The sequence below is a fragment of the Bicyclus anynana genome, chromosome 27, assembly GCF_947172395.1.
Source record: "Bicyclus anynana chromosome 27, ilBicAnyn1.1, whole genome shotgun sequence".
Lineage (NCBI taxonomy): Eukaryota > Metazoa > Arthropoda > Insecta > Lepidoptera > Nymphalidae > Bicyclus > Bicyclus anynana.
Window position 1 is genome coordinate 3,754,712 of NC_069109.1, and position 19,585 is coordinate 3,774,296.

The following is a 19,585-nucleotide window of genomic DNA, read 5'->3' on the forward strand; positions in this document are numbered from 1 at the left end:
TTCAGAGTGAATCTCATGCTCAGTAGGGATGTCTAAAACCGGTTTTCACCGGTTTTTCATGCCGTTTTAACTGTCATTATTTATTTTAAAAGAAACAAAATAGTAAGATTTAATTGTAATTTGTTCCTGTGTTTATCAAAACGTGCCTGCAAGCGCGCTGAATATTTGTAATTTTGTAAGTAGTTTAACGGGTAAAGGGATCCCTAATCCCTCTCTCTACCTATATCCATAGCCAAAATAATTAATTTGCACTTGTCATTAACACTGTCAACGACTGCAAAAATATACTAGTCTATAGTGATCTGTGAATATAATAGTCTGTGTCTCTGTGTTGTGATCGAAATTTGAAAATAATTTCAATAAATCATAAGTTTAAATAATTTTTAATAGACTAATAATACTTTGAAACGAATTTCTTTAATAATTAAAACAGAAGTATAATATAATTTATAATATTACCAATTACAATGAATGATAAAATTGATTTGTCAACCATTGAAACTTTATCATGCAAGCAACAAGTAGTGAGAGCCGTTCGCTTTAATATTGATGGGGCGTACTGTCTGACTTGTGGTGCTGACAAAAAAATTAAACTATGGAACCCTTACAGTAAGTTATTATTAAAAACTTATGGTGGACATGCGAACGAAGTGCTAGACGCCGCCGGTTCATGTGACAGCAGTCATATTATATCAGGAAGCGCCGATAAATCTGTTATTCTATGGGATGTGACCACAGGGCAGCCTTTACGAAGATATCGTGGCCATGCAAGTTCCGTAACATGCATAAAGTACAATGAAGAATCCACAATGGCTGTCTCCGGGTCCATAGACAACACAGTTTGTTTTTGGGACGTTATAAGCAGAAGGCAAGAGCCTGTACAGGTTTTAAAAGATGCTAAAGACACTATAACCTCTGTGCAGGTTACTGACCATGAAGTTTTGACCTCATCAGTAGACTGTCACACACGTTTGTATGACTTGAGAGTTGGGAAAATGTTATCTGACTACATTGGACATGTAGTCACATTTGCTAGTCTAACACACGATGGCCAATGTTACATATTGAGTTGTGCAGATAGTACAATAAAGTTATTTGACAAGGACTCCGGGGAACTATTAAATACCTTTTCTGGCCATGACAGTAAAGATTATATGTTAGAAAATGCAGTAAATGAAAAAGATAGTCATATCATATCTGGATCAGCGTCCGGAGAAGTCTTTTATTGGGACTTAGTTTCTAGTACTTGTACACAGAAATTAGTTCATAGTAACAAAAAGCCAGTTGTATCACTAAGCCATCACCCTACAGATAATTATTTGTTAACAGCCTGTGAAGATGAAGTCAAACTATGGGGTGTTCCCAAAATGGAAGAATAAATAAATTATATAGATTTAGTCTTATTTAATCTTTCTATTTAGTATGGGTAAGGAATAAGGAATTAGAGTGTATAATATTATAGGTTTTATAGAAGTTCTTATTATAAAAATAAATATAGAGATAAATGCTTGAGGGTTCTATGGACAATGTCACATTTTTGGTCAGATATTATAATTTTCATTGTAAAATATAAAGTTGATGATAGAGAAATGTATTTATATAAATTTTAATCTTATCTAAAAATCTAAAATAAAGTAAATCTATACTAATATTTTAATAAGTCAGTGAGGTGTAGAGGGTAAATCTCTAGATCTACTGAACCAATTTTGAAAATTATAAAACAATAGAAAGCTACGTTGTTTGTGAGTGTTAGGCTATATTTAATCCCCGTATTTCCTCGGGACCAAGAACTGCGCGGTTGAAATCGCGGGGTGTCGAATAGTTTTAAATTTAATACGCTGAATAACCGAAGTATAAGTTCCGTATGCACAGATTAATAGAAACCAAGTAGATACCCATATGTAAACAGGTTCTCAATCTGTCGGAATCTTATAACTGTGCATAACTTGTGGAAATAATGAGGACAAGTCTAATCATAAAGTGCATTGAATAAATGGACAAGTATAATTTTGAATTCATAAAAAAATAGAAGTCCCAAATAAACAGGAACTCGTTATGGCAAAGCCATTTTTTAAAAAAAAACATTATCAAAGAGTAAAGTAAAATCTGTGTTCTCTGTCTATGAAAATTTTTGTTTCATAATCTATAATGATCTGTGGCGCAAAGTAGACTCAAAAAAACCAGAACTCCGGACTAGAAGTATTTGTTTTTTTTACTGCGCGTCATTTTGCAAGTATTTGTCAAATTGTCAGAGAGAATTGTGAATTTATTTCAATTTTATGTGTCTTGCATTCAAATTTCCATTTTTTTCTCTTAGAAAATAATATCAAACCGTCGCTGAATGCATCGTAAACGACGAAGTGATGGGTGCTAAATCCGCTCTTAAATTGAGAAACAGGGGGATCGCCCATAAATGCGATATATGTGGTCGCAAACTTATGACTCCCGACGCTTTGGAGGTACATCTTAGAACAACTCATAATATTATAAAACGACGTGGAAGGCCCCCTAAAGTCCGCAATGTAGTTAAAACGACTAAAACACAGCCAAAACCACTTGAAGAGGTGAACATTGATGCGCCACCGATGCCTGCTAGGGTTGTAATGGCAAACATGAGGAATAAAGTGGAGTTCGAGTGTCCGAAATGTTTTAAAGCCTTCCCAACGTATTTCCCCGCGCTTAAACACATACAAAAATATCATTGTGTCAATAAGCAAGGTATACCTGTGTAAGTATTCATGTCCAAGTGATTTTGTAATTCCATGATTAAGTATTCATCAGCCTGTTTTAATGACCCAGTACAGGCCTTTAAACCGCATATGCCTCGATAGGGGGGGAGCTTGGGTACCCTCCCATTCCCTGTTTTCATATAACTGCAGAGTTGAGGATTTTTTATGAATTATCTTAAATTGTTATAATTTGTATTTTTAAAATTCTTAATAGACACTGGGAGAGAGACAATGATTGTTTAAATAAGTTCTTAGAAGTCTTTTTGACACCTCTATAGCAAACATTTTTTGTACCAGATGCACCCTGGTTTTTTTAATAGTGTTATGAAGGATGGGATTGTATTTTACTAATTTTTTGCTTTTTAGTAAGGGGCCCTGTATCATTGATACGAGGTCAGTTGACTCATATCAAATTTAATATAAACAATATTAATTATGTGTATTACATCAAATAAGGGTCTGAAATATATTAATATTAATTAACGCAAGTTAAGATCTCTTATAAAACTTAATTTAAAAATTAAGTATTTTGAAATTTTTCAAATGTCAAAAATGCTGTTACCCAGTTTGTGACGTCACAATGTTACTTGCACTAAAAATCAAACTAATTGCTAACTGATTTTTGTCAAACCCCTCTGTTTGTATGGGACTAGTTAATGTGACGTCATGAAACATGAATTATAGACCATCATGGCAGGCAGGTGTTTTGGCTTGTATATTAAAAAAAAAAAATTAAAAATTATAATTTTTTTCAATGTAGTAGAATAACATTTTAAGAAAAGAAGTGACAACTAGCCTAATGTGTGGTGGACAGTAATACCAAATAAAATTTTAATAAAAAAAATTCAACCAACTTCCAATTAAAAAATTAACCAACTAAAAAGCAAAAAATAACATCTTACCTATGTGCTACCTTCAGATCAGTTTGAAGGTGGTGCCAAGCCAGTGATGTTTTAATTCAAGCCATTTAAATTACAAAATTTCTGTGGTTCTTTCAGTAACGGCTTTAATTAAAATGAAGTAAAGGCTGTAAATTGTTGATGAGTTCCATCGTCTGTGTTTCAGCTCCATCATCAGACCAACTCCAGACCTTCATAAAATTGTAGTGGTTTTAAATACCTTATGGAAACACTAACAAACGCACTAGCCGTCTCTACGATTTTCGAAAGTTTTCCTCGATTTCTCCAGGATGCCATCATCAGATCCTGACATGAAAAAAATGGGACCACCCTGGAATCAAACCTTTTAAAACAAAAAAAGAATTTTCAAAATCGGTCCACAAATGACGGAATTATCGCTGGACATACATAAAAAAAAAAAACATACATACAGCCGAACGTAGAACCTCCTTTTTGAAAGTCGGTTAAAAATAAAAAACATATAAGAAAGTCAATTTTATTGAACATTTTCATTAATCATTATCCTCAGGCTTAGGCAATGGTTTGAAAAATTTTGTTATTTTCTCTTGCTTGGCAGTTCTTAATAGCTCCATCAATTCAGACTGACTCAGCAGTCGCATTAGCTCTCTAAAATTAAGACTTCGTTCCATATTTCCATTCCATTCGTGTTTGCGGCAAAGGCGACAAAAGCGGCTTAGGTCAAAGTGTTCGGCTGTACCATTTGACGGTACTTGCAAAAAACATTGTATTTATTTACCTATTGGAACTTTGTATGAAATTTTATATCCGCAAATAAAGAAATTGCGTAGCATATTTTTAATTTGCAAATACTGAAAACGCGAATGATGGAAGCGTGAATAGGGAGCTTTAACTGTACATAAAAAATAAATATATTTATTTCAGAGAACCGCACGACGCCACGCTGATCCAACCGGAGCGTTTGGAGGAATGCACCAAATGCAAGCTGAAAGTGAGGTCGATACACACACACCGATGTCAACCGCTGACACAGAACATGGGCACAGAGCTGTTTGTGTGTGCGGCCTGTGATGAATGGTTTCCTAATCTGGACACATTCAACACACACGTCGTGAGCTCACATTCCGAATATGAGAGTCTGTTCTTCCCGACTAGTCTGGGTAAGTTTCTTTTTCTGACTGCAGATTTTTATTAATAACTTTAAATAGTTTGGAAAACTAAAAAACAGACCTTAAAAGGTGTGTGAGGCAGATTATAAGGGTTCCGTTTTTTTGTACTATGTTCGGAACCCTAAAAACACACATTTACGCTTGCACTAAAAATTACAAATATTGAATTTAAGTCACGTGATTTTTTTTTTCGTATTCCTGACAAAGAACCCTTTCATTTGATATCCATATCATGGGGGTGGTTTTCAAACAGCCAGTCCGCCATCTTGGGGAGGCCGCCATATAGGATTTGTAATGATGTTTCTTAGCTAGTCACATATTGTCATCAGAACTCAGAGCGTGTGCAAAATATCATTATAATCGAAGACTTCCTTAGAAATTGAAACAGCGCCATCTAGTGGCACTACTGCACAACTTTTTCAATTCCATTTAACCATTTGACTGCTAAATGGACGACCGGTCGTATCCGTTACGTGACATGCAAAAAAATATAAAACCCACTAAGGGCAATAGGCGAGCACAGTGTCACGCTTCGCGCGATAGAGGAATATAATCAGATTTTTTAAATGGCTCACAACGGTAGATTAAAACCGCATTCCCTGACTGTCGGCTTCTTCAACGCAGACGGGCTTTTCGATAAAATACTCGCGGGCAGCGAATGGATAGGCTAGATGTCACTATTTTTAAAAGGTCTTAAATTGTTCATTATCGTTACACACTTTGCAATTGCACGTTGTAGAGTCAACATCTCCTGAGGATGCTCCGGTTTCGGGGTGAAACTTACGTAGAGTATTTTGTCGGACCTGGGTGACGTTGTCGCATGGGTTCGTCGACTTTTCGCGGATGATAGCAAAATAAATAAATCATTATATAATCATGATGAACTTCCGCAAAGTAACGCCTGCTTCTATCCAATAATTTTATATGAGTCAACCACCCTATTAAAGTTTACGTTAACGCGATAGTAATGGTGTGAAAACATTGAAAACTCCTAGTCACACTGCAGCCTTTGCAAATTTTGTTACAGAATTCATAAGATGGAAATCTGATGTGGAGCAGCAGACGGGCGTGAACTACGCCATCTTGCAACGCAACGAATCGCGGATGTACTACCACTGCAGCTATGTGAGGGACACCAGAGAGAACACCGGCACCCACCACCACATCTGCCCCTCCATTATTGACATACAGGAGTTTACCAACGGTACGTAGTTTATTTTTAAATCTCATTTATACAAGGTGCTCGGGGGTATTTACACCGAATATGCACCGTATGTACACGTCGCTCGATCACGTGTTAGCTCGACTTGTTTCCGTAAAGAGTTAGGGAGTTAGAGAGGGGTAGCGATCGGTTGGCGGGAACGACTTGCGATATAAGGCGCTCGTTTTACCGGCCTCAGTATTCTCGTGGCGTTCGGGCCGTCCACATTTCTTATTGTGTAATTCTTTATGGGTTACTAGAAGGACACCAAAGAGAACACCGGCACCCACCACCATATCTGCCCCTCCATTATTGACATACAGGAGTTTACCAACGGTACGTTTGTTTATTTTTATTTATTTAATAATCTTTATTTGTACACCACAAAAAATAAAAGAAAACAAGCAAAACAGAAACATAAGAAAAAGTAGAATACAAAAGGCGGCCTTATCGCTTAGTAGCGATCTCTTCCAGGCAACCTTAGGCTTAGGAACTTATTAGGACAACTGTAGGTGGTGTGTACGTAATAATAATGTACATATACATACATACAAAAAACTACACACTAATACACAAATTATATAATAATTATAAATATCATAAAATAAACTAATATATATAATATATCATTATGTCGTACGTTGTTTGTTTTTTAATCTCATTTATACAGGGTACTCGGGGGTATTTACACCGAATATGCACCGTATATACACGTCGCTCGATTTCGTGTTGGCTCGACTTGTTTCCGTAAAGAGTTAGTTAGGGAGTTAGAGAGGGGTAGCGATCGGTTGGCGGGAACGACTTGCGATATAAGGCGCTCGTTTTACCGGCTTCAGTATGCTCGTGGCGGTCCACATTTCTTGTTGTGTAATTCTTTATGGGTTACTAGAAGGACACCAAAGAGAACACCATATCTGCCCCTCCATCATTGACATACAGGAGTTTACCAACGGTATGTTGTTTGTTTTTTAATCTCTCATTTATATATCCTTTTTTTATAGATTTTAACAATGTTAATAAAATACAATAATACAATATGATATAAGTGCGGTCAGTTGAAAATTACAGCCGAGGCGATATTGCAAGCTCGAGCCGATATTATCAAAGCGCACGTATGTCAAACTACATTTTATAACACACAGACACAGAACATATCAGGGCAGGCTTAAAAAAAGTCCATTATTTAAAACTATTAACCTATAGAGGGATATTCTCATTTGGAAATACACTCGAAAAACGAAGTCATCACAGAACACATCTGCTTATAGTTATTTTACTGATCGCAGATAAACCCAGAAGGGAAAAAAAAATCGGTTGTCTGTAAAGTCGGTCGGTAAAATAAGTCATACGCGACCTTACATACAATGGTGACTTGAACTATATATAACCCTAGATACACAAGGCCCATACACACTCATTCGATTAAAAATGAGTCATACACGACCTTCAATAGTGGTTTGTACACGCTCAAGTTGTCAGTGTAAACGCAACTGCACCAGACACGAACGCGATCCAGGGACGGATGCGCCACCAGGATGGCCGAATGTTATCACCGTTTAGTGTTGGAAATAGTAGTCTGTGACGGATATGACGTCGCTCGATCTCGTGTTGGCTTCAGTGTGCTCGTGGCGTTCGAGCCGTCCACATCTCTTGTTGTGTAATTCTTTATGGGTTACTTAGGATAGGCGGGGAGAGTGACTTGAGTGGAAAAGGGGAGTGTTTGTATACAGTCAAAGGTACCTTTAACCCTACACACATCGTTCGCAAGTACGTGACTTCACTCAAGGTCATTCTCTGCCATTCTAGGATCTTATTTTATTTACAGTTTAATTTGTTAATTAAGTTGTCCTGACAAGTGTTGTGAATCATAACCTTTGTTCGACATTAGTTTTCTTATATTTGTAATCACCTTTTGAGTCCTATAATAATAGACCAGAATATACTTTATTTCTTGTTAAAAAAATTGGCAACCCTAGAGTGAGGGAGCCAAGCATGACGTCATATTTTTTCGAGTGTGCAGCGGGCTCTATCGAATGGGGAGATGACTAGGTTTGAATGTATTGATTTTTATGATACATTCGGGTAAATAAAGCCAATGTTAACTAAATTATACTTAAAAAGCAAAGATTGTCTGGATATATGCAAAGATTATAAAATTAAAAAGCTTTTATCGTAATTAGATAAAAATTCATTCAGTTTTAGCTTCTTTACATTAAATGTGACATTTTTTTATAAATGAACTATAAACATAAACGCACAAATAACAAAGATATTAGTAATTTTGTTTGAACGCTCATACAAATCTAACGATCAATATGTATGTATGGCGTCATTAGTTCGTGCCATTTTGTATGGGGCGTTTTTAAGGGATCCGCGGCAGTGCCGCAAATCTGTATAGTTCCGAAAGTTGCTTTACTATTAGCATACTTTTAATTTATATACAATTTAAATAACTGTCAGAATTCCTATTCTAAGACGTTGTCACGTCAAAAAACTACCGAGTCTGCTATAAATACTGTATTCTCAGGCCTCCAAGTCCACTTCTACCACCGCCACTACACGCACAGCCCGTGCCCCTACCAGCTGCCTCAGCAGTTCAGCAAATACTGCATCTCGCCGTACCTGGCGCGCACCGACGACTACAAGAGCGTCTGCCAGCTGGCGCCCGACGACGGCGACATGTACATGCAGTTCAAGCGGCTCATGGAGGGCATCATCGTCGACGCCGCCAAGATTGATGTGGAGACGCTGCGGGTTATATTGGGTGAGAGCTGTTTTTTTTATTTTTATTAATGCCTGGTGGAAAGCAATGATGAGGTCTAGGTTGGAGAATGGTTGGAATGCCAGAAGAAGGGCATTCCACATCTTCGTTGATAGAAACGTCGATGCGAAACGTATTGTGCAAGTCGACTGGACATCGACAAAAAAGGATGCCATGCTGATGCTATTTGCTTGGTGACCTCTTTGGTGATTGACAGATTGACTGTGATGGCTTGAAGGTTGTGAAGGATGAAAGGCCGCTGTACTCCTACCAAAGGTAAGTTTATACTTTGGTTTGTCAACAACACTCCACGAGTCGAATTTTAGATGACTAACTTTAGATGCCCATTCCAACACAGAATTGAATGAGCCCAAGGTCAAACAGGGCCATCATCGTCGACGCGGCCAAGATCGACGTGGAGACGCTCTGGGTTATATTGGGTGAGAGCTGTTTGCTTGGTGAACTCTCTGGTGATTGACTGCGATGGCTTGCAGGTTGTGAAGGATACTATAGGTAAGTATTGGTTCGTCAACAACACTCCAGGAGCCAAATTTGGTAAGATTCTACTAGAGCAGCTTTAGATACCCATTCCAATACAGAATCGAATGAGCTCAAGGTCAAACAGGGCATCATCGTCGACGCAGCCAAGATTGATGTGGAGACGCTCCGGGTTATATTGGGTGAAATCTGTTTTTTTTTCATAATAGACTTGCGCTTGACTACAATAATGCCTGGTGGAAAGCAATGATGAGGTCTAGGTTGGTGCGCGCTTGCCTAGAAAATGCCTATTCACTCTTGCCTTGAAGGTGCACAAATCATAAGTGTTAGGAAACAGAAGCCAGAAGGGCATTCGACATCTTCGCTGTTCTTATTAGAAATATCAATGCAAAACATTTTGTGCGAGTAGACTGGACATCGACAACAAAAGGATGCATTCCAACCTCTCCGAAGATTGACAGATTGACTGTGATGGCTTGAAGGTTGTGAAGGACGAAAGTCTGCCGTACTCCTACCAAAGGTAAGTATTTGCATTGCTTCGTCAACAACACTCCAGGAGTCAAATTTGGTAAGATTCTTCTAGAGCAGCTTTGAATTCTAATATAGATTTTGCTGGTATCAAATTTGGACCATAATAACCATATAGTACCATAGGTAAGTATGTTAGCCAATAAAGGAGACTTGGATTGTGGTGACTTTTAAATAGCAGACATAATTAAATTTGACTTCAGTTTGTCGTATACTACCCTAGGTAAGTGCGGTAGCCAATCATGAAGCTTGGACCAACAAACAAAAAGTTAGCCCGCTTCCATCTTAAAGTGCATCATCACTAAACATCAGGTGGGATTGTAGTCGAAGGCTAACTTGTAGAGAATATAAAAAAAATACAATACAATAAATGCACAATACGCGACCTTATCGCTAACAAGCGATCTCTTCCAGGCAACCTAAAGAAGAAATGGTAATGTAACAAGACCTATCTTTTCAGGTAAAGCGTTAGAAATCACATCAATACTGAGCAACTACGACGAAGAAATGGACGACATGCCAACAGTTTCAATGAAAACGAAACAATTGCTGACCGACAATGACATAAGTAGAATGCTAGAACAACCGCTGTCGTCACGCAAAGTTGTCATGCCGACAACAGTTGCCAACATCCGTGTCAAAGAGGAGGATTCCCCTAAAAGAAATACAGACGAGCCAGCAGTTACTTTGGAGGTCAAACGTGTGAAATTCAATGAAACAGATGAAGTGACGACACCTGCACCGAAGATATTAAACTCCTATTCATTGGCTGGTGCTTTGAAAAACTGCAAACAATCAAAGAACGATAAGCAATCAATGCTTGAGGAAATAGACACCAAAACAGAAACAAATGATGATTCGACGCCTTCATCGTTCAATGATTCGTACAAACATTTCGTCGTTAAAAACTTTCCAAACATGGAATCCATAGCATCTAGGACTCGGAGTAAACCGGTGATCAAAACTCAGTTAGGTCAGTACAAACCGAATCCAATATCACCGAAAGCTGATGATAAAAAACATATGCAAGTAAAACCGGATGATGCCAAAGTTAAGCCAAAAGATGATGAAACGAAACAGATGGAAATAAAATTTGTCAAATTGATCACCGAAGAGCCCAAACAAAATGTTGCACCTAAATTTACACAGAAATTAATCAAAGTGGTGGAACCAACCAAAATTGAGGATAAAACTAAAACGCCGGTTCAACCGTCAACTAAAAATTCAGTTTCTTTAATTAAAAATACAGTTTCTTCACCTAAAAATACAGTTTCTTTAACTAAAAATACAGTTTCTTCAACTAAAAATACAGTTTCCTTAACTAAAAATACAGTTTCTTCACCTAAAAATACAGTTTCTTTAACTAAAAATACAGTTTCTTCACCTAAAAATACAGTTTCTTCAACTAAAAATACAGTGACGCCAACAAAAATTGTTGAAGAAACGAAACCCGATGTCAAACCAGAGAAACCAGTAAAACCAACAAAGAATGTGGACGTTTCAAAAAAAATTACTCGAAACAGTTCCAAGACAGAAGTTCAAGGAAATTTGGATAAAAGTATAAAGAAAGTTGATTTCGAATACGAAGTCAAAGAGCAAGCGGATGATTGCAATATTTTGATTTTGAAATTTTGAAAATCTGTTGAAACAGGTTTAAAAGAGCTAAAATGAAAATCTGTTAAAAGAGCTAAAATTTATGACTGGTCATGACATTTTGAGAGACTAAACATAAAAAAACCATTAAAAACATGCAATTCGAGTGGATTTCGAATATGAAGTCAAAGACGAGGCGGAAAATAACAAAATTTTAGATTTTTGATTCATGATTATTGTTAATCAGCAGAAATAACTTTTATATACAAACTAATTTAAATTAACTCAAATCAAGCCAAAGCAATACAGAATTCTTAAAACAGTATCTAGAAATAACCAAAATTTAAGAACATATTAAAAATGATGTTCAAAAAAAGTCCATTTTGAATATGAAGAAAGCAGGATTTAGATCCACTCAAAAGTGACGCTATGCGTTTAATCAGTAATTAGTTTTTATTTATATCTATATAAATAGTGGATTAAAAAACCTGTAATAGCCACACTTTCCACATATCATAAAAGCTGCAAAAGTGAATGCCCAGGCCTACCCTAAGCGCCCGGCAATTTACTTATATCTAAAAAAAAACCTTGATTATTTTACTTTAATAATGAAATCATTACTATATCAAAAAAAGTTTGCTACAACGATTTACGACATTTTTAATTTGACCCAAATGTGGATAAGCAAAGATCGTTGACCATACAGCCCATGTTTTACGACATTTTTAATTTGACCCAAATGTGGATAAGCAAAGATCGTTGACCATACAGCCCGTGTTTTACGACATTTTTAATTTGACCCAAATGTGGATAAGCAAAGATCGTTGACCATACAGCCCGAGTTTTACGACATTTTTAATTTGACCCAAATGTTGATAAGCAAAGATCGTTGACCATACAGCCCGAGTTTCACGACATTTTTAATTTGACCCAAATGTGGATAAGCAAAGATCGTTGACCATACAGCCCGAGTCTTACGATATTTTTAATTTGACCCAAATGTGGATAAGCAAAGATCGTTGACCATGCAGCCCGAGTCTTACGATATTTTTAATTTGACCCAAATGTGGATAAGCAAAGATCGTTGACCATGCAGCCCGAGTCTTACGATATTTTTAATTTGACCCAAATGTGGATAAGCAAAGATCGTTGACCATACAGCCCGAGTCTTACGATATTTTTAATTTGACCCAAATGTGGATAAGCAAAGATCGTTGACCATACAGCCCGAGTCTTACGATATTTTTAATTTGACCCAAATGTGGATAAGCAAAGATCGTTGACCATACAGCCCGAGTCTTACGATATTTTTAATTTGACCCAAATGTGGATAAGCAAAGATCGTTGAAAATACAGCCCGAGTCTTACGATATTTTTAATTTGACCCAAATGTGGATAAGCAAAGATCGTTGACCATACAGCCTGAGTTTTACGACATTTTTCGAAGACTTATTGGTTGTTTTGTTTGTTGAGCTTGTTGCTAACAGAAAAAATCATTTTTAATCGGTTTACTGACGATAGTTAAACGTGACAACGTCATAAGAAAATACTGATATCGTTGCTATAAACAATTGACACCACATTCACTTTTCACTGCACTTCATACTTGACGAAAACATGTCAATGTATTATTGTGTAGCAGCTGTCCGTTCCGCGCTCTCGCTTGCACTTCCAAGCCTTAAATGGAACGCCTCAGAGCGAGGTAACGCCGCATGAGTCATGTAGCGTGCGTGCAGCCGGCTCCATCGAATTATAAGACGTTGTCACGTCAAGTTTAAAATGTTACTTTGACGCTTTAGTACAACTTTTTGAGCAAGAAGAGTGAAAAAAAAATGATATTTTTATTCAAAACCATACTTTTATTATACTAATCCTTTAACCAGATCCTTATTTAAACATCATAAAATCATCTCTATATACTTTTATACGTGGGTATACCTGGGTTCCGACGTTGTATTGATCGGTGGGCATTCTCCTTTATGATTGAATCTTTACGGCCTGTCTAAAGTTTTCATACTTTGGTGCCCGATAACTTTTCGTCATCGACGCATATTCGGCTCAGTGCTAAGCTCGAGTCTCCTCTCAGAATGAGAGGGGTTAGGCCAATAGTCCACCACGCTGGTCCAATGCGGATTGGCAGACTTCACACACGCAGAGAATGAAGATAATTCTCTGGTTTGTAGGTTTCCTCACAATGTTTTACTTCACCGTTTTACAACTTTTATAAAATGTGGGAGATATGGCTACTACAAGCTCTGCTTGTTCTGTAAAATAATAAATAGATTAGAAAGTTTATTTTTGGTTGTAGATATTTTTAATTTTATTATGTTTTTCTAACACTTTAATGGATCCACATTGTAAAAACTGTTTGGGAGTTTTTTTTTTTTATATTTATTATATCGTTTAAAAGATTAGGGTCAACGCACATTTTGGACGGCGGAATAGGGTAGTTGACTCATATCAATTTTTTTTTTTTTTTTCTTTTTTTTATTCTTTACAAGTTAGCCCTTGACTACAATTTCACCTGATGGTAAGTGATGATGCAGTCTAAGATGGAAGCGGGCTAACTTGTTAGGAGGAGGATGAAAATCCACACCCCTTCCGGTCTCTACACGGCATCGTACCGGAACGCTAAATCGCTTGGCGGTACGTCTTTGCCGGTAGGGTGGTAACTAGCCACGGCCGAGGACTCCCACCAGCTAGACCTGGACAAATTAAGAAAATCTCAAACTGCCCAGCCGGGAATCGAACCCAGGACCTCCGTCTTGTAAATCTACCGCGCATACCACTGCGCCACGGAGGCCGTCGAAATTTAATATGAACAATATTAATTTCGCATAGTGCATGGAATAACGGTCCGAATTATAACGATATCAATTTAAAAAGTTTAGGATTTCTTATAAAACATAATTTAATAAATCATGTATTTTTTCAAATTTTCCATACGTCAAAAACGCTGTCGTCCATTTTCTGACGTCACAATGTTACTTGATGTACTAAACGTCTTACTAATTATTAACTAACATTTTTGCCAACGCTCCCTTTGTAAAGGATTTGTTATAGTGACGTCATGAAACAGTTGAAATATAGACCGTCATGGCCGACAGCGTTTTGGCTCGTACTGTCAAAAAAATTTTTTTATGTAATCACGTTTCGAAAAAATATAATATTTATTTTCAATCTAGTAGAACGATGATCAATTTAAGTCCATTTAAAAATCGAGTCAACTAGCCTATTTTTGAAAAAAAAAAAACATTGGTTTTAAAATCCTCTGCCGTCCGTGCAATGTGCGCTGGCCATTATGGCGTAATAGTAAAGGCAATTAAATAAAGTATAATAGGAATTTTTAATTTTGTACAATTTGTACAAATAGTGCCTGCCTTAGTTTTAGTCTTTGTGCACACCACTGTGCTAAGGCTTCATTTGTTATTCATGATCATTCTGGCTGTATAATTTTATTTTAATTATTAAATTTAATAATGTTAAACAGTGTAATTTTGAATCCATGGAGACATCTATGTATAAAATGTATTATTTGACTGTTAGATGTAATTTTGTATTTGTATTATACATTTAATTATAGAATAGAAATAAAGGATTTTTTTTTTCATTTTATGAAGATTTTTAATTTCTTCTGACCAATGAAAGCGAAAGATAGTGTGTGTTTGTGAGTATCGTCGTTATCAACCCATATTCGGCTCACTGCTGAGCTCAAGTCTCCTCTCAGAATGAGAGGGGTTAGGCCAATTGTCCACCACGCTGGCCCAATGCAGATTGGCAGACTTCACACACGCAGAGAATTAAGAAATTCTCTGGTATGCAGGTTTCCTCACGATGTTTTCCTTCACCGTTTGAGACACGTGATATTTAATTTCTTAAAATGCACACAACTGAAAAGTTGGAGGTGCATGCCTCGGACCGGATTCGAACCCACACCCTCCGGGATCGGAGGCAGAGGTCATAACTCATATCCACTGGCAGTGGCGTGCACTTCGTACATACATTAAAGTACTGCATACTCTAAGAGTTGTCTTTGTGCTTAATAAATATAGATTTTTCCAGTTTGCTTAATTTTAAATTTAATTACTAGTGCATACCCTGATCGACTGCTGAGCTATTGAGGCTTGTCTGGGTCTGGCATACTCTTAGTCCACAAATAGAGAACATAAAAAAGCAATTTATACTGAAAACATTATCACAATGTATTTTTTATCGCAACCGCTACGTGTTTGTGAGTATTGCATGTTTTTGTGAATAAACTTGTTAAAATAATACTCGAGTGGCGTGCATAAGGTGTCCAACAAGGCACGTAGCGTAACACATTCGCTACGGCACTGATTTTTCTGTAATTTCCTCTGGTACGAGGTATTTTGACCTCATACTAGAACTTTGTGGTTTGGTACGAGGTCCATCAACCTCGTAACCTTTGAAGACGCTCTCAGACCAATTATAGAAGGACCTGTATCGCACTCATAGTCACGAACAAAATTGTCTGTCATTTTCTGAAGAAAACGAGCTTAGATTTGGTATATATCTTATGTTAAACCAGAAGTTTTTGCCCGTTTTTACACAAAAAGGTATTTTTACGGAGGTCTTTAACCGACGAACACGATTACAACTATTTAACATCGATAGTATAGAGACAGTTTTTATAATCGCATTAGATCGTTGATCATATACTTAGACAGAAAAGTAACGTCTAGCGAGGCAGGTCCTATACAATAATTGGTCTGAGAAGACGCTAGACGTCCGAGATCAATTGACCTCGTATCGCTGCAAACGTGTTAACCGCTTCACAGGGGCGTGCCTTAAGATGCACTGCCTACCCTGAGGATTCCAGTAAAAACCTGTAATGACGAAAGAATTTCCCACTTCTTACGATTTTTAAGTCTAGTGCCCACCAGCGACGAAGAGTTCAAGCAAACCAATTCTCGTCGGGTTACCATTGGCGTTTTTTTTTTAAATTTTATTCTCTACAAGTTAGCCCTTGACTTCATTGTCACCTGATGGTAAGTGATGATGCAATCTCAGATGGAAGCGGGCTAACTTGTTAGGAGGAAGATGAAAATCCACACTCCTTTCGGTTTCTACACGACATCGTGCCAGTCGCTAAATTGCTTGGCGGTACGTCTTTGTCGGTAGGGTGGTAACTAGCCACGGCCGAAGCCTCTCACCAGCCAGACCTGGACCAATTAAGAAAATTTTAACCAGCCCAGCCGGGGAACGAACCCAGGACCTCCGTTTTGTAAATCCACTGCGCCACGGAGACCGTCATTCGTCTTATCTTTCAGGTTACTTAACCATTTTAATAAGATTGATCAACGGATATTTGTTATTTGCTGCAAATTTAGACGACTTCCATGCATTGGCTAAGAAGTTTGTTCCGGAAAATTTCGCTGGCAGTCTAATTCGAATGGCTTCCAAACCATCGATTAGAGAAAGACAGAGTTCCGAGAGAGATTTTAGCGAAGAATCCGTATCTTCCGAAGGAAATAAGAATCCTTTGAGAGAAAACGAATCCACTGAGGCGTATGATAGCTTACCTCCTGTGAAAGGTATAAGGAATCCACATATTAAAAAAGGTACGAAAAACGCCTGCAATAAATAGTTTTAAAAACTAAAACACTTTCTAGCACGCACTAAAAATTATAAATGTTGGATTAAAGTAACGCGAGACGTAATTTTTTCGTATTCCTGACAGAAAACCCTTTCATTTAATATCTATAACATGGGGGTGGATTGCAAACAGCCAGTCCGCCATATTGGATTTGTAATGACGTTTCTTAGCTTGTTGGTGTATTGTTATCAGAACTCAGAGCGTGTGCAAAATTTCATCCTAATCGATGACCGGAAGTGAGTCAAATTAAGATTCCAATCCTCTTTTATGAATGGCTAATGGTAGGCGTCTACTGATCCGCATCGTATGTATCGGCATGGTCGTAGCGAGGTACGGGAATCTAGAGGAACGGGCAGTCTCTGGAGCTTCATACCTTTTAAGATGTTCAAAGCGTTTTGCAACATAAAAAAGTGGGGTATCTCGGTGAGGAAAGGGAGGGGGGGGGGGGGTTATTTGGCAAACCGAAACGAAACTTCCATATAAGATCACTTTTTCGTATGAAAGAAACAAAGTTAGTTATATAAGAAATTCCTTCAACATAATTTCATTATGCAACACAATTATAAGCTAGAGAAATTCATGACAAAAAATCCCAGTCTAGTTAATAAGTTTATTGACTCATCTTACTACTTGAGATTTTATGCCGCATTGTCATAATAACCTCTCTGTTACCATGTAATTTTTTTTCAAGAATATAAAATATTTGAACTCTGACACCGATTTTAAATTAACCCATTATTATATACAGGAAGAAAATTTTTTTAGTGCGGATATTTTTATATTTTGTACATAAACAAAATTTAATGATCACGTATTTTTTCTTTTTTTTTTTAACTCAAAAATAACAAAATTATCGTTAGCTAAAGTTATTTACTTTTGAACAGAATTTTAGGGTCACCCTATTGTGCGTTTATTTTATTTTCGTTTGATACCTAAAGGACGTCACCAGATCACTTTTAAGCTGAATATATCTTGTTAAGTAATAATATGTACATTATTTTGTTATTTTAGAGACATAAATTAAAAAAAAAATTACATAAAATGTATCGAACTGTTTGTAGATTTATATTCTATTAATGATACAGAACCACGAAAAAAAATATCCGCACTAAAGACCGAATCACCCTGTATATTTGTCATCAACCCATATTCGGCTCACTGTTGAGCTCGAGTCTCCTCTCAGAATGACAGAGGTTAGGCCAATAGTCCACCACGCTGGCCCAATACGGATTGGCAGACTTCACACACGCAGAGAATTAAGATAATTCTCTGGTATGCAGGTTTCCTTACGATGTTTTCCTTCACCGTTTGAGACACGTGATATTTAATTTCTTAAACACACGCACACAACTGAAAAGTTGGAGGTGCATGCCCCGGACCGGATTCGAACCCGCACCCTCCGGAATTTGAAGCAGAGGTCATATCCACTGGGCTATCACGGCTCATTAACTACTAACGAACTACTATTACTACTAACTATTGAATTTTTGTAGCATATAATAAAGAAAAACGCAAAACAAAAAAGACAATCGATCTTCAAGACGAAAATGACAATTTTGAACAATTAGTAGAAAGAGTTAAAAAAAGATTGGCATTCGACATAAAACAAACGTATCTAAACAATATTATGAAAGGAGTTAAAAACAAAGAAAATAATAAAATTACACCTATTAAATATAATGCAGCTAATAGCAAAGTAACTAAGCAAATTATAGAAGAAGAAGTCAGTATAGAAGAAACGCCAACCTTCACAAACGAAGGTAGATATGTAGAAGAATATAAAAAACCGAAAATAAAAACCGAAGAAAATGTTCAACAGAAATTTAACATGGAAGAAATGTCGCCTTTTTACGACGAACCGAATTATAAGGAAGACATTTTTAACAAACCTAAAGTAAAACAAGAAATTAAAGAAGTCAACGAAGATGATTACGATGATGCAATAGAACTCCCATCTAAAGATTTAATTCCTAAGGTTAATAAGAATCAAAATCTGAAAAATAAACGCAATAAACACAGAGGTAAAAAACAATACCACAGAGATATAAAAAAGGAGGCAATAATAAAAGAAGAAAACCCAATAAATTTGGAAGACGAACAAATCAATGCAAATAAAAAGGCAATAAAAGAAGAAAAAAACAATGATTTATACAAAAAATACGATTTAATAGATAGCTATGAAGATTACGTTACTCCAGCAAAAGAAGCCAATGTTTACTCCAGTACCGAAGTAAAACAACAATTAAAAACCGACAAAAGTAAACAGATAAACAATCAAAACTTTAACAATGACAGACTTATCAAAACTAAAGTAAAAGGTAGACATAAAGAAAGCGTATTAAAACCCCCAAATAACTTTAAAGGATACAAAGACGCTGTAAATACTGATACCGATACACAAAATACCAATCATAACAATTATAAAAACAGATTCATTAAAATACAAGATAGACAAACAGTAGAAAAAGGAATCAACGTCCCAAATAACTCAGAAGAAGATAAAGATACAATAATAACTGATGATGATACCGTAGAAAAACAAATAAAGACTACTAAAAATTCCGATTATGGATATAAAGTTGCATCAGATGAAATAAAGGCTAAAACTGAA

The 19,585-nt window shown here is 36.7% G+C and overlaps 2 protein-coding genes across 3 annotated transcripts; both read left to right on the plus strand.

Annotated features, from left to right (window-relative positions):
* Nucleotides 1-287: 287 nt before the first annotated feature.
* On the plus strand, nt 288-1,393 carry LOC112056000 (WD repeat domain-containing protein 83). The gene has a single exon (XM_024096320.2). It carries the CDS (start codon nt 468-470, stop codon nt 1,377-1,379), a length of 912 nt encoding a protein of 303 aa, XP_023952088.2. The 5' UTR covers nt 288-467; the 3' UTR covers nt 1,380-1,393.
* Nucleotides 1,309-14,972, plus strand: LOC112056002 (uncharacterized). Of its 2 annotated transcripts, XM_052890400.1 has the most exons (6): nt 1,309-1,426; nt 2,318-2,728; nt 4,532-4,767; nt 5,804-5,980; nt 8,505-8,741; nt 10,225-14,972. In XM_052890400.1, the coding sequence occupies exons 2-6, from the start codon at nt 2,364-2,366 to the stop codon at nt 11,397-11,399; spliced, it is 2,190 nt and encodes a 729-aa protein (XP_052746360.1). In that variant the 5' UTR covers nt 1,309-1,426; nt 2,318-2,363; the 3' UTR covers nt 11,400-14,972. The 2 variants fall into 2 exon arrangements, with proteins under 2 accessions (XP_052746360.1, XP_023952090.2); XM_024096322.2 differs by lacking the exon at nt 1,309-1,426 and having other exon boundaries at nt 2,193-2,728.
* The last annotated feature ends 4,613 nt before the right edge of the window (nt 14,973-19,585 follow it).

Coding starts and splice junctions, on each gene's coding strand:
- LOC112056000 (XM_024096320.2), top strand. CDS start 468: ATGAATGATAAAATTGATTTGTCAACCATTGAAACTTTATCATGCAAG.
- LOC112056002 (XM_052890400.1), top strand. CDS start 2,364: ATGGGTGCTAAATCCGCTCTTAAATTGAGAAACAGGGGGATCGCCCAT. Junction 4,768..5,803: donor GTTCTTCCCGACTAGTCTGG/GTAAGTTTCTTT, acceptor ATTTTGTTACAG/AATTCATAAGATGGAAATCT. Junction 5,981..8,504: donor CATACAGGAGTTTACCAACG/GTACGTAGTTTA, acceptor CTGTATTCTCAG/GCCTCCAAGTCCACTTCTAC.